At 41.2% G+C, this 15564-nt stretch overlaps 2 protein-coding genes across 12 annotated transcripts in view; one reads left to right on the top strand and one right to left on the bottom strand.

The window, feature by feature from the left end:
* LRP2BP (LRP2 binding protein) overlaps positions 1-9786 on the top strand; it is a 58736-nt gene extending 48950 nt beyond the window's left edge. For 6 of the 8 annotated variants that reach the window (XR_009560545.1, XR_009560543.1, XR_009560548.1 and 3 more), the window contains 3 exons: positions 4012-4124; positions 6444-6489; positions 8422-9786. Coding sequence is in view for 1 of the 8 variants with exons in the window: in XM_060291526.1 (XP_060147509.1) it covers positions 4012-4077 (66 nt within the window). In the remaining 7 variants the exon portion in view is untranslated. Of the gene's footprint in view, positions 1-4011; positions 4357-6443; positions 6490-8111 lie in introns of those variants that run through there. The other 2 variants (XR_009560544.1, XM_060291526.1) reach the window with 2 other exon arrangements.
* Positions 7071-15564, bottom strand: part of SNX25 (sorting nexin 25) — a 116520-nt gene continuing 108026 nt past the window's right edge. For all 4 annotated transcript variants that reach the window (XM_060291525.2, XM_060291524.2, XM_060291523.2 and 1 more), the window contains 5 exons: positions 15295-15412; positions 11443-11509; positions 8442-8623; positions 8076-8176; positions 7071-7656 (listed from right to left, as the gene is read on the bottom strand). In XM_060291525.2, coding sequence (XP_060147508.1) covers positions 7576-7656; positions 8076-8176; positions 8442-8623; positions 11443-11509; positions 15295-15412 — 549 coding nt within the window. In that variant the 3' untranslated portion in view covers positions 7071-7575. The remainder of the gene's footprint in view (positions 7657-8075; positions 8177-8441; positions 8624-11442; positions 11510-15294; positions 15413-15564) is intronic.

The raw sequence follows: 15564 nt of genomic DNA, 5'->3' as shown, positions 1-15564 counted from the left end.
GCGAAAGGCTTATCAGTGTTTATCTTTTCAAAGAACCAGCTTTCAGTTTCATTGATCTTTTCTCTTGTTCATTTCTACTTCGTTTAGTTTTGATCTGATCTTTATGATTTCTTTCCTTCTGCTAACTTTGGGTTTTGTTTGTTTTTTTTCTCTAGTTGCTTTAGGTGTAAGGTTAGGTTGTTTATTGGGGATTTTTCTTGTTTCCTGAGGTAAGACTATATTGCTATAAACTTCCCTCTTAGACCTGCTTTTGCTGAGTCCCATAGGGTTGAATCATTGTTTTCATTTGTCTCTAGGTATTTTTTTATTTCCTTTTTGATTTCTTCAGTGATTCATTGGTTGTTTAGTAGCATATTGTTTAGCCTCCACGTGTTTGTGCTTTTTACAGTTTAATTCTTGTAGTTGATTTCTAATCTCATAGCATTGTGGTCAGAAAAGATTCTTGATATGATTTCAATTAAATTTACTGAGGCTCGCTTTATGGCTCAGCATGTGATCTATCCTGGATAATTTCCCATGTGCACTTGAAAATAATGTGGGTTCTGCTGCTTTCAGATGAATTGTTCTGTAAATATCAACTAAGTTCATCTGGTTTAATGCATCATTTAAAGCCTGTGTTTCCTTACTGATTTTCTGTCTGGGTGATCTGTCCATTGAGGTAAGTGGCGTGTTAAAGTCTCCCAGTATTATTGTTACCATCAATTTCTCCTTTTATGGATGTTAGTAGTTGCCTTACATATTGAAGTGCTCCTATGTTGGGGGCATATATAATTTTTATGTCTTCTTGGATTGATCCCTTGATCATTATGTAGTGTCCTTCTTTGTCTCTTTATTTTAAAATCGATTTTGTCTGAGATGAGAATTGCTACTCCAGCTTTCTTTTGCTTTCCATTTGCATGGAATATCTTTTTCCATCCCCTCACTTTGTTTGTATGTGTCCCTAGATATGAAATGGGTCTCTTGTAGAGAGCATATATATGGGTCTTTTGTATCCATTCAGCCAGTCTGTGTGTTTTGGTTGGAGCATTGAATCCATTTACATTTAAGGTAATGACTGATATGTATGTTCTTATTGCCATTTTGTTAATTGTTTTGGATTTGTTTCTGTAGGTCTTTTTTCTTCCGTTCCTCTTTTGTTCTCTTCTCTTGTGATTTGATGACTACTTTAGTGTTGTGTTTGGATTTTTTTCTTTTTGCATGTTTATCTATTGTACATTTTTGGTTTGCAGTTACCATGAGGTTTTGATATAGCAGGCTATATATATACAAGATTGTTTTAAGTTGCTGGTCTCTTAATTTCAAATGCATTTCCAATACCCTGCATTTGTACTGTCCTCATGATTGCTGGTTTCGATATATTTGTGTGTGGATAATTTCCCATGTTTACTGTATGTTTGCCTTTACTGATGAGGCTTCCCATTTGTAATTTTCTTGTTTCTAGTCGTGGGCTTTTCTTTTCCACCTCGAGAAGCTCCTGGAGTATTTGCTGTAAAGCTGGTTTGGTGGTGCTAAATTCTCTTAGCTTTTGCTTGTCTGTAAAGCTCAACAAGAGCCTTGCTGGGTATTCTTGGTTGTAGGTTTTTCCCTTTCATCACTTTAAATATATTGTGCCACTCCCTTCTGGCCTGCAGTTTCTGCTAAAAAACCAGCTGATAACTGTATAGGGATTCCCTTGTATGTTATTTGTTGCTTTTCCCTTGTTGCTTTTAATATTTTGTCTTTACCTTTTGTCAGTTTGATTAATGTGTGTCAGCATTTTCCTCCTTGGGTTTATCCTGTATGGGACTCTCTGCACTTCCTGGACTTGGGTGACTGTTTCCTTTCCCATGTTAGGGAAGTTTTCAGCTATTATCTCTTCAAATATTTCCTCAGGCCCTTTCTCTCTCTCTTATCCTTCTGTGGCCCCTGTAATGCAAATGTTGGTGTGTTTAATGTTGTCCCAGAGGTCTCTTAGACTGTCCTGCTTTCTTTTTATTCTTTTTTCTTCATTCTGTTCCGGGGCAGTGATTTCCACCACTCTGTCTTCCTGCTCACTTATCTGTTCTTCTGCCTCAGTTATTCTGCTATTCCTTCTAGTGTATTTTTCATTTCAGTTATTGTATTGTCCATAGCTTCTTGGTCTGTGCCTCCATTCTTTTTCTGAGACCTTGGATCATCTTTACTTCATTACTCTGAATTCTTTTTCAGGTAGGTTGCCTATCTCCACTTTACTTAGTTCTGCTGGGGTTTTATCTTGTTCCTTCCTCTGGAACATATTCCTCTGCCATCTCATTTTATCAAACTTTCAGTGTTTGCTGTCCTGCAGGCTACAGGATTGTAACTCCTCTTGCTTGTAGTGTCTGCCCCCCTCGTGAGTGACGCTGATCTAACAGGCTTGTGCAGGCTTCCTGGTGGGAGGGACTGATGTCTCCTCAGTGGTGGGTGGAGCTGGGTCTTGTTCCTTTGATGGGCAGGGGTGTATTGAGGTGGCTGTGGGCTCAGGAAGACTTTAAGCAACCTGTCTGCTGATGGGTGGGGCTGTGCTCCTGCCCTGTTGGTAGTTTGGCCTGAGGCTTCCCAGCACTGCAGCCTTGGGCTGTTGCGTGGGGCCAGGTCTTGGCGTTGCAATGGCAGCCTCCAGGACACCTCACGCTGATGAGTACTCCCCAGTACCTCTGCCACCAGTGTCCTTGTCCCCATGGTGAGCCACAGCTGCCCTCCACCTCCCCCAGGAGACCCTCCAAGACCAGCAGGTAAGTCTGGCCTAGGCCTCTATTAAGTCACGCCTTTTTCCCCTGGGTCCTGGTGCACATGAGACCTTGTGTGCACCCTCCAAGAGTGGTGTTTCTGTTTCCCCCAGTCCTCTGGAGCTCCTGCAATCAAGTCCCGCTGGCCTTCAAAGCCAAATGCTCTGGGGGCTCCTCCTCCCAATGCCAGACCACTGGAGCCTGACATGGGGGCTCAGAACTCTCAGTCCTATGGGAGAACCTCACAATATAATTATTTTCCAGTTTGTCAGTCACCTACCCAGTGGATATGGGATTTGATTGTATCGTGAATACAACCCTCCTACCGTCTTGTTATGGCTTCTTTGTTTTTCAAAGTAGACTATCTTTTTTGGTAGGTTCTAGTCCTTTTTTTGTCAGTGCTTTTCAGCAGTTACTTGCGAGTTTGGTGTTTTTGTGAGATGAGGTGAGCTCAGGTCCTTCTAGTCTGCCATGTTATCCTCATCCCCTATATATACTAATTTGTACATGATTATGGGGACTGCAAAGACTGACTGTCATCTGCAAGCTGGGAGACTCAGAAAAGCTGGTGGTTTAGTTCCAGTCTGAGTCTGAAGGCCTGAGAACCAGGAGAACCAATGGTGTAAGTCCCATTCTTTTTCCTTTTGTGCTTATTCTAGTTTGACTAGCTCATAGGGTGCCACAAGTAGAGGCCTTGAACCTAGTGTGAAATGGCTGTGCCAACACCTCAGCTTGGGGGGCCGTGTGCAGAAGCCAAGGTGCTGACTTCTTGCCACTAGAAGCAAGCAAGCAAATATCTGGTAACCAACTGTCATGGGTACTAAAAGGGACAGTTTCTGCATGGAGTAAGGTCTGGATGAGGTAACTTCTGTCTTTCAAATTCCTGGCATATTATGAAATTATGCACCTTATTGCTAATTTAGGCATAACAAGATCATATGTTTAAAAAATTATGCATGCTACTATTCACATAACAGGTTTGAGACCAAATGTTAATGCTTTCTATTTTACTTATTTTGATAATTCATAACTTAGAATACTATCAATGTGTAAATCCATTATTTTTAGCACTGAGAATTTTCTCTCCCAAAGGATAATAGCATGGTTATTTTTAGTTATGATCTATTAATACTTTGTATAGGTTAACTTGAATCTCCCTAATTAAGAAATCAGAATAGAAATGTATAACTATGAAATTCCCTTAAATCATTGCACTCTATTTCTTAAAAACAAAAGATCCAACAATTCAAAATATGTCTAAATAACTTTTTCTTTGATTTTTAAGGCTTGTCTTCTGAATCCTTCATTGGCAGATGAACTTCACACTTTACTTATTCGTCAGAGAATTTAGACTACAATGTACTTCAACAAAGATCATCGATCCTAACAACTTAGAATGTGTGTATTTTTATAATTTTTTATAATAGCTATGTTTGTTTTCGCTCTCCCATGTTACATTATCCTGGGTATTTTACTGATGACAGGTTACCTTCATTCTTTTTTTTTTAACATCTTTATTGGAATATAATTGCTTTACAATGGTGTGTTAGTTTCTGCTGTATAACAAAGTGAATCAGCTATACGTATACATATATCCCCATATCTCCTCCCTCTTGTGTCTCCCTCCGACCCTCCCTATCCCACCCCCCATCCCACCCTCCCTATCCCACCCCCCATCCCACCCTCCCTATCCCACCCCCCCATCCCACCCTCCCTATCCCACCCCCCCATCCCACCCCGCCATCCCACCCCTCTTGAATTTGTAAAATGTTGCAACTTGAAACGTAGCTACAGGATCGAACTGCAGGAAGAGTCTTCAAAGATCCAGCTCTTAGGCTAGAGACTGACCAAGACCATGTCAAATATTGAAAACCATTCCATAAAGCAAGTATTTCTTTCCTTTCTTAAATAGTGTCCTGAAAGACTTAGTGTCATCTTAGCTTTAATAACTTCAGAAGTATAAATGCTACAAACTTATTTTAAAAAATCTGAAGTTTAATTCTTTAAATTTCTTTACTCCTTAGTGTTGTGAATTTTGAATAACTTTTAATTTTATTTCAGTCATTGAAGACTTCTAAAACAGAAAATTCCAAATTGAAAATTAAAAATCTAAATTTCAAAATAAGTGGGTTTAAGAAATTGCTTACAATCTTGCCTTTCCATATCTTCCCCTAAACATCTTAATGAGTAAAACTGCTATGTTCCTGGTAATCAATTGAAACAAGATGTTTCTCTGTGCTTCAGGTCCTTTTCTACATTTTAAAAACCCTTAATGTATTTCAAAACAAGATAAAATTTCAAATCATCTACCAATATAACTATAACTAAACTGTTAAATTAGCAAGAGGCTTTCCTTATCAATTACATCTACAGAGGCAAAATCCGACAGTAAAAATAGAATCCATATGCAAAAGATTCTAAAGAAATATACATCTGTGAAACAGATATTGAAAATAACGTTTAAGATACCTGAACAACACCTTCTTTGTAAATGTTATGGCTTTATTTTAAAAATCACAACCATCCTTTCCAAAGTGATTTACAAGATCTAGTCTTAGCACTGGGAAAATGCAATTAATATGTAGGTGCCTGTCACTAAAGAAGTATTATATGGCACAAAACTACTTGCTCTTGTTTTATGTTCTGGTTTGTCTATATTATTTGAACTTTGTTGAAATTTCTTCCCTGTATCTAAAGACAAACATAGGCCATATACTTCTCCTTTAAATCTTAGAGTAGAAACTTAAATAATCCCTGAAACCCATTCCTTTGCTTTTAAAATCTCTGCTGAAGACGCTCTTCTTCCCCAGTAACAACATTTCCATGTCTCTAGCCCATTAAAAGATTTCATAAAACCTAACGTAAATCGTTCTACAATACAAGCCCACTTGCTTTTGCTCTTGTTTTCTTAATAACATCCATAGAACATTCCTTCAGTGGTTTGAAGATCCAAATTTCCAACGGTATTCTCTTCTCCACACTCAATCCAGTTCCTTAAGCCTTTAAGAATCTTAAAATAGAAATGTAATAAGGCAGTGTATGGGGACTGTAATAGCACTTTCATAGCTCACTCACTCTACATCCCCAAAGTGAAGGCCACTTTAACTGCCATTAAAACACGGTTTGAGAAATCCTAAAGGTAGGAATTTGACATGTCATATTTGGTAATATGCTGTGCTTAAATGTCCTAAGTGAACCCAACACAGAATTTAAAATTTCAGTTTACTCTAGTTACCATAAAGCTGGCAAACCTGGCCCAGGTGAGCCCCTGCAAACTACCACTACTCCCAACATGGTGCACACCTTGATCTGTGATTGGAGTCACCCTTTAAGTGAGGTGAAGCTTCAAGGTCATTAACTTTTTTCAAAAAAAAATCAAAACTTCTGTAAGAGTCCTTACAGTTGATAACTTATGAAAAAGTAAGACAACTTCTTAAGGATTGAGGAGTCATAACAGCCGTGGTTTAATTATGCAGAAGATGGTCACTTTTAGTAACTGCTATGAGTTCCTGGGGCTTGGTGACTTCACACTGCTTCTCTTCTCTGAATGTCTTTTCTACATCCCTATGAAGGATAATTCTTATCCATATAAATAGCCAACTGAGTTTTTTCGAAAGTATCAAATATCTTGGTTTGAAATAAGGATCAAAGAGCTGTAGCTAAAAGAATATCAAAGATAAAATTTGCTTTACTAATTTTTAACCATTTGTCTTTCAGCACTTATGTTTCATATCAATAACTAGGCATATCAGGAACTCAGCAGGTATGATCTAACAATGATATAATTAATACCACTTTATATATACATAGTATGTTTCTTTCATGGATTTCAAACTGAATTTCTGCTTAATTGGCTTGCTTTCAATATTCCTGGGGGTTAGAAAGGGGAAAGTGTTTCATTATCACTGCATAATAAATGGTAAAACCCAGGAAAATTAAGTGACTTGTCCATGGTCCCACTACTAAAAACAAAGCAACATCTGCACCCTGGATTTCGCCTAATGCCCCTACTGGTCCCCAAGACTTGATGACACAATCAAGTCCTGAACAGCCTGAAGTAACTTCCCTCCTCTTTGTTTCCCCATCTCATTCCTGCCCATCCATCCCACCTCCCTAATAACAGCACTTCAAGCACCAATTTTGGCTCTTCTCATTCACACCAAAAATCATATTTTTCACACTCATTCTGTGTCTGGAGAAAGGCAACAAACTTTATACTTCCTTACGGAAGTACTTACATGTGCAATGTTTTCTACAGAAAAGGCACTTGATAAGTATCTGAACTATCTTAAGTGCTTCAACTTTTTTTGAGATATAAGCATCTTAAACATCAGAGCGCTATGATTCATTTTTATATTTTATTGCTTCAGATGCTTCAAACTATGGGAAATCTTTGGTAAAAATAAAGACAATAAAATTTTCACAATAACTTCACACAAAGCATTGCACAACAATATTCAACACACACGAATATAGGAATGTTCAGAATCCTCAGTGAGGAAATTAACTGTACAATGTTCATAATTCATTTAAAACAAACTTTTTAAAAACAAAACAATAAATATTTAAAATATTTCCTAGGTTCTTATCACGTATTAACACTTATATTTCAATCAGTATGTTGACCTTTAAAGGATTTATATTAAAATAAAAATAATTAACAAGTGTTTTTTTCTGTTGCCTAATATACAGCATCAAGTTTTCCCCCCAATTCTGCTTAATTCACATAAAACTAGAGGGAGGTAACTAAAAGATCGGTATGGTTCTCAGTCAAGCCCTCTGTGGAAAAGAGGAAAATGTTTCATGTCTATTATTACAGACATTTCTCTGGTGGTTTATTTGTGGAGTCTCAAACCTGACAAGCTTTAAGTTCATCTAAATGAGTTCTCAGCTCAGGACACAATTCAATTAGCAGCAGTTCCATCAGCACCTGAACCAAGAAAGAAAAAAAAAAATGTCTTTTTCTCTAAGGGTTAAAAGGAATTAGTATTCTATAAACTCCATTTAGCATCAGATTGATTTATTTCACGGTCCGTTATAACCACCAACAGTATTATCAGACTACTGGGAAACAGTTTGCTTTGCTGAAACAAGCAAGCCAAGCACTCAGGCAGAAACGTTACAGCACAAGTTGAGAGAAACAGCCAGCAGGCGAGGAGGGGGATGCTGCACCCACAGGGGGGTATTTTTTTTAACCAAATTGAACAAAAATGAAGCAGAGAAAATGGGTTCAGAGTTACAAGCAATAAGAATGATTAAGCGTATAAAAAGTTAAAATCTACCCCCGTATATGAACAGAAACGTAGAACTGAAGAAACTGAATCCTCTGGGAGGCTTTAAGTTACTCACATATAACAGATGCTTATTGGCTCTCGTTTCTTGCAGTGCGTTGAATATTTTTATTATACCATGACGGGCATTTTGCTGTCCAACAAGGCTCTGAAGCATATCTGAAAAATTAAGTTTATATTCCATGCTGCTATTGATAAAGTGCACCCTGCACGGACCTTCAGTGAGGGGCTACGACATATGCACACACAGCACATAAAGGCACGGAGACGCGAGGAACATGAGTGATCAGCTCTTTCCAATGTTTAAGGAGAAAATTTAGAATTTTTCAATATAAGGCATTTATACAAACTATAAGTGAAAAAGGAGAAGGGCCATCAACACTCCCTTTTCATGTGACTTTCAGGGTCAGAGCCCAGGCCTCACCTGGAATGTTTTCAAGCAGCTTCTGCTGTGCTCTCCGCTTTGTTTCCTGGCTTTGCTCTTCACTTGGGATTGTGTTCGGAGGTGCCAAATTCCCACCGGGCCACAAAGCATCCCGGAGAGCGCCGATGTAGTAGACCACCATTTGCTCGCTGAGAGCCCAGTCCACTGCGTCCCGGAGTTGTCTTTCAAGAGCAAAATATTTCTTGGATGAGGTTTTTAAAAATCTTATTCTCTATTCTCACAAGGCATTTATCAATGAGTAGGTTAAGATAAGCGTTTGATGAATAAACTAGGAATTGGATTTTTAAACTCTGACTCGGAAAGTTTTTTTTTATTTTGGTAACACTGACAGCCATTCATTCCTGGAGCTCACATTTTCACTGGTACTGAATTCTCTAAATGTTTGCCGCACGGTGTCTTTCAATCTGGAAAAGCAAGAACTGAGAGGAGACTGATTTGTTTGAAGCTTGCAACTACTCTTAACTGTGCACGGTACTCAACATACTAATTTCTCCATGAAGTGGTATAAACTGAAAGCATCAATCCGTTTTAAAAGACTGTGAAGAGCTCCCTGAGCTCTGGGAGTCCTGGGGAGAACCAAGCTTCTTCACTAGTTGTCCCCTGGGGCGGCCACGGCAGAGGATGCTGGGCAGAGTTGTCTGACCCCGGAAACATCTCACATGCTCACGGGGCAAAGGGGGAAAAGACACCCCCCTTTCACCACAAAGGGGGGGACTTTGAAAAGATACACTGCTATCCAGCCACGTCACCTTCCCACAGGAGTGAAAATCGGGCAGATCTTGACCTGCACGGTTATAAATAAGTGGCTTTTATCTGGTTACCCAGGTCTTCCATAAACCCAACTTCATCAAATTCCAGCCAACCACTGGACTGCTGCAGAGAGCAGCACAGCTCACAGAGCCAGGAGCGGTGCTGAGGTTGGGAAGGGAAGTCTCTCTGCAGAAAATGGGAGCAGAATCACCTTGGACTATTAGTGCAAGAAAGACCTGAAGTTTCAAACTTAATTCACGAATAATAAATCAGAAAGCCCTTTAAGAATCTGACTTCCCAACCAGATTTTTAAAGGGACAATGTGAGGTTTTCAGAAATAATATCTGAAATAGATGTTTCAAGCCCAGCACTTTGCACACAGTAACTAGTCACCAATGAAGTCTAAATTCCACTGTGAGTCAGAACCATGGTAATCCTGTTTGTAACTGCATGTCTCCTAAGATACTTCCCGATACTGCTTAGAACTGTGCAATTCATATCTAGATCAAATAAAACAATTTTATTAATTGAATGGGGCTTTGGCTTTGAGAACCTGCTGACCTGCCTAAGTAAAATCTACATAAGAACACAGCTTGTTTTGCCTGTAGTCTTTGGGTTACTCACCAGCACTGCGTGAAGAAATGAAGAAGGAAAATTTCAGTTTGCAACTTAAAATTAGGTGAGTGACTTACCAAAGGCCATCACCTAAGCATTTTCTATCAATTTAGGTCTGACTTTGTATTAGCCAAAACTGGAGGAAGCTTTTGCAGCAATTCTGGGATGTGAAATTACAGTTGGTACAAGGCGAGAGGCACATATTGTGCTGCTACTTAATTTTATGATGTGTCCTCGTCTGCCTGAGGCAAAAGAGCACAGGGCCAGATGCTCCGTAATTTCTCTACCTGATAAAAAAGCCCACTGAAACCCACAGCCTGAAAATTCCCTACGTGGTGCCCCTCCCCCGCCTAATGTATTCACCACTCTCAGACCACAGCTGCTCGTCTTAAAATTAAGAGCCAATATCATAAATAGGAGCAGGGAATGTATGCATGATTTTCTGAAACTGAAAAAGAAATAAGTTAGCGAGTCTGGAGTTCTGAGAAAAATAGGGCCATTTTGAAAACTTCTTTATCCAAGGCCTGTCAGTACTAAGGTTAAGAGGTTTGCCTCAGACTGAAACTGTAAGTTAAACAGGGCATTTTTCCGCTTAAAAGCTCACGATACTAAAAGTCAACTAAACAAGCCACTAACACCATTTTTTTTTTTTTTTTTCCTGTGGCACATGGGCCTTTCACTGTTGTGGCCTCTCCTGTCGCGGAGCACAGGCTCCGGACGCACAGGCTCAGCGGCCATGGCTCACGGGCCCAGCCGCTCCGCCGCATGTGGGATCTTCCCGGACCGGGGCACGAACCCGTGTCCCCTGCATCGGCAGGCGTACCCTCAACCACTGCGCCACCAGGGAAGCCCCACCATTTTTTAAAAGAACTTAGAAATAAACAGAAGTAAATTTTGGTTTATGACCACAAGGAAAATATATTCTATTTGCAACTGAATAAAAATATAATATGGGGCTTGTTTAGTTTAGATTTTTTTTTCCCCTTACTTTTAGCAGTTGACTCCCAGTTTTTGTGTGGGGACGTCATAATGCTACAGCCTCGTAAGCACTGGGTACTGGGCATAGAGTATAACCCTTAAGGATATGGGTAACGTGATACAATTCAGAATACACGTATGGCTTATAATAGTGTTATAGGGTACACACACCCCTCATGGATACCTAGCTATCAACTAATGAGGAACTACTATTTTAATATCACCACAACTCTAAAAAAATATATGGTTTGCATTTCCCTTCAAATAAATACCTGCCGTGCGATGCTCATCCTACTTTCATTTTGGCTCAGAGTCTAAGCCTTAAACTGATCCACATCATGTGACATAAAAACGCTGTACCCAAGATATTAAAACCAGTCATCATGGTCAACAGAGAACTTTCCAGAACAATCTTCTGACCCTTGCCAACCAGCCTGCCAGAGCCAGCCCAAGCTTGTTATCTGGTGCACCGTGCATTCTGGAGGAGACAGTCTTGTAGAAATCTGCTTCCCTATCCAATCTTAGAATCATATCAGAAATAAAGAGAGAAACGAAAAAACCTTTAGTTGGGGATGTAATTGGACTGTTAAGGCAAAGGCTAGGGCATGAATTCAAACATTAGTTTCGTGCAACTCACTTGTTGATGGTTCTTCCGAAAGTGACCTGAACGAGAGCAATTAATGTTCTTCTCACCCATTTAAACACTAAAATATAAATCAGAGGAAAAGCATTACCACAGGCTATCACAATCGTGACATTTTCATAGCAGCACAAAGCATAAATCTTAACCACGTCACTCAATCCAAGTCTGGACACTAAGGGGCTTTGATATCCACAGAATTTGGGTCTAGGTTAGCAAACTTCTGCCCAGGAATACTCGAATGAATAAGCTTTCATTTTCTACTTTGCAACTGATGAGAGGAAACTTAAGACTTCTTACAGCTTTTCAATGCCTAACAACAGCTGAGCTAGCAAGTGGAACTAAAACTTCACTTCATGTGTCCCCGGGCTACTGACGTCTGTTTTCCACTAGCAGACAGTGCAATTCCTTTTAGATTTGTGCCTGGCTTGTTGAACCCAGTGTTCTAATACACGGCTCTGAACGAGAAGCATCTGTAGTCAGATGTTGACAAATATTTTGAAATATTAAGAAATTGATAGGTCTAACCGCTCCCTTTTGAATAGTAGTTTGTAGATCATGCATTTTAATATATTTTATGCCCGTGGGGGAAGAAAGGGGGACTGGGAAGCCCCAGGATTCCGAGTGAGCCATGGACTCATCGCTCCTGCACCACCGCCCGGAGCAGGCGGCCACCATCGCCTTCTCCGAGCCTCAGTTTCCTCATCTGGAAAAGGACAGTGTTAGCATGTACTTTCGTTTTGCTGGAGAGTCATGGCACTACTTTGTGTGAAAGAGTTTTGTGAAGGGTCCTACATATCTAAACTTTTACTATTAGCATTAGATTAGGAGACACATTGTTATAAGTGTAGAATATGAATATAAACCAAAAGAAGGCAAAGAAATGCTGTGAGGATATTTTTGGTCTGCAAATTGGAATCGAAACCAAATATTCCGCTTATATATTCACTTCCATCCACTGCAATGTTTAGCTAGTGACACATGACTTGGCTATGATGGGGCCAAGAATTCAGGGCTCCTGCACCAAAGAAAAAAAGGAGTAAATTCACAAACACCTCTGTACAAGGGAAGGCACCCAAACAGAAATCAACAGTTAACACACACTTGGTGCTAGACTTTAACACATTCTCAAGTCATTTCTAACTTTAAAAATGGATCTAAGTGTCCAGGTGCAGTGGTGGTAATCCTTCAAGTAAGTGTCAAGTCCTGGGGTCAGGACCACGCCTCAGAAGTGCCCTAAGTGTTGATGGAATTCAGAGCGCGCTGCAGGCGTGCCCATCTGAGGCTGGCGACCCGGCTGGGAGGGGTGTGTCTGGCAGGGATGAGAACTTCCCTCCACCTTTCTCAGGCAGCAGACAGGTAGCTCAGACCCACAGGGTCTGGAGACACGAGCAACTCCAGGAAGAGTGCCGGACAGCCGAGTGACTGGTTATAAATGTTTAAAACAGCTACACTTCCGGTCCATTTTCATAAACTGAACTAGAGCAGGAACCCAAAACGGCTCTGCTACAGATTCTCTCCCATCACTGATGCCCCTGACTCTACGACATCTTCCTGCCCTTCCCTAGTCCCCCACTCCAACACAGAATAGCCCCATTATTCTTTCCAAGGACTCATTCGTTCGAGGCCATGGAGGCAGCTGCGGCAACACTAGGATTTTGCTGATGGCAAATATATCACATCTCATTATCAATGATGTTCTGTTTACTCCCCTCTGGAAAGTCACTAGCAAAACCAAATATTCTGAGCAGGTGCACATGAGGGAGGAGATGCACACCACAGAGAGGACTTGGAGCCCTACTCCTGCCCTGACTGCCTCTGGCACGTCCACCAGGCTTCTCAGTCTCTTTGTGTCGCAGAGAACACGCTGACCCAAGGCCAAGACGGTGCTTCCTCGTTCTTACCGACTCTGTGGGACATGGGGAGGACTCATGATTTAATGGGCAGACTTCACTGTGGAGGAGCCAGCCTCTGGGTTTGGGGGAGAACTGTTTTTTCCAGCCTGTACTGAACCAAGTTCAACACCAGCACATCTTAAAGTGTCGGACCAGCTATAGCTTTTTCATCTGCAAGGATCCTTAATGGTTGGACGATATTCCATCATGTGGATATTTCTTAATTTAACTATCACCCATTTCTGAATTTAGCTTAGTTCCAATTTTTCCTTACTGTAATTATGCTCAAAGGAACATGCTTATCTATAAATCTCTGCCTGGAGTTTAGAATTTGTGTCTATTGCTTAATGTGAATTACATTTTTGAAACCATTATGTTGTAAATTCACCGAAGAAAGAATCTACCTCTGAGAGATTTTTGTTTCCCCTATGGAGCGATATCTAAAACATTAGCTCCCAAAGTGTTTGCTGATTATTTTAAGATTTGGCTTAGAGGAAGAAAAAGTTCAATGACCAAAACAATCCCGGCACTGAACATTTTCTTGCCTATTCATTCATTCATCCATCCATCCATCCAAGCATTTTCATTGATCACCTACTATGCATCAATCGTTGTAAAGATACCAAGGATTAGAAGACATAAAAGACGCGCCCAAGCCTGTAAAAGCACTTGAAGTTTCTTCATCTGCGAAGAATTCTTTAAGCGACATGTTAAGGGATATATAAATAAGAACCAATGCACAGCCGGCTTCCTGCACAGGACCAACTCCCAGCCCACCTTCTTTGCCCAAAGGGAAAAGATGCTCATCCAAGTGGGCAGAGCCCAGGACATTCTCCGAGCAACGTGCTCCCGGTTGGAGCACTGCTGTGCCTTGCGAAACCCTGCTCCTCTTGTGCGCTTCCTCTGCTAGGCGCTCAGCTGTGCCTTTAGGCACCTGGCACACCTCTAGCTAGGACTCGAGGCTCCAGGTGTGACCGAGTATGCTGGCGTCGCCATTTACAGGTTGGGGACTGTGGAAGGTGAGGGCGGGTAGACAGTCCTATTCAGGACTCAAGACTAAAGCCAAGAAGTACTGTTTGACCTTTCACCCCGGTACTGCTTCGGGAGAGAGGCACTTGCTCAGGTCTTAACAAAAGAGTATTCTGATCCTCCTTTTGCTCTTGTTTCTTCTAAGTACGTCTCCCCTCAGGAACTATTGGGGTAGGATTCCTCACCTTGGCACTGCTGTCGTTTGGGACAGGATAACTCTTTGCTGTGGGGCTGTCCTGTGCACTGGAGGATGCTTTAGCAGCGCCCTTGGCCTCCGCCCCACGAGATGCCAGCGGCACCCTCCCACGAGCTGTGACAACCAAAACTGTTTCCAGACATGCCAGTGTCCCCTGTGGACAAAATGCCCCCACGCCTCCACGGATGACCAGTCCTCTAGGGAGGAAAGGAGGCTGAAAGCAGGCTCGGGCGTCCCTGCGTCCCTGGCCACATATTCACCTTTAACAACAGGGCTCTTCCTCTGCTATGCAAAATTAACTTTTGTATACCTTTCGGTGATGAAGCAATGAGGCGATGCTAAGTCACATAAAAAGAAATTCAAAGCATTCAAGCTTTCTGTATACAGAGGAACATGGTGCAGGGTAAAGCAGGACCCTAAATTCCATGAGTACAGGGATATCTGTCCTAAGGTTGTGTCCTCAGAACCTGCTTTGGTATCTGGTTGGCCTGTAAAAGTATTTGCTGAATGAATATAAATACATGTCTGATTCAGGAACAAAGGGATATTGTACGTGTGTGTGTGTGTGTGTGTGTGTGTGTGTGTGTGTGTGTGTGTGTGTGTGTGTGTGTGTGTGTGTGTGTGTGTGTGTGTGTGTGTGTGTGTGTGTGTGTGTGTGTGTGTGTGTGTGTGTGTGTGTGTGTAACCACTTAACCAGCAAAACCACTGAATAGTAATAAAGAAGCTTACTTCCTCGAAGTTCAAAAATCTCCCCAATCAGCATGAAACATGGTTCAGCCAAAGAGTCTTTCCTTCCATCCACGTCATCACCACTATCTGACAGGTCACTGTCCTCCTCTGCCTCCTCCTGGGGGAACAGTAAAGTCACAGGAAGCAGCAGGTCACTCATCCAAGGAAGGTGATACGTTCTCCTCCCAGGGTCAATTCCGAATGATGCACTTATAGTTCAACCTCACACAATCCTTCAACTTCCCTACATGCAGAAACCTATGCATTTTC

This window comes from Globicephala melas, chromosome 21, assembly GCF_963455315.2.
Source record: "Globicephala melas chromosome 21, mGloMel1.2, whole genome shotgun sequence".
Taxonomy (NCBI): Eukaryota; Metazoa; Chordata; class Mammalia; order Artiodactyla; family Delphinidae; genus Globicephala; species Globicephala melas.
This window is presented reverse-complemented; position numbering and strand designations above follow the sequence as displayed.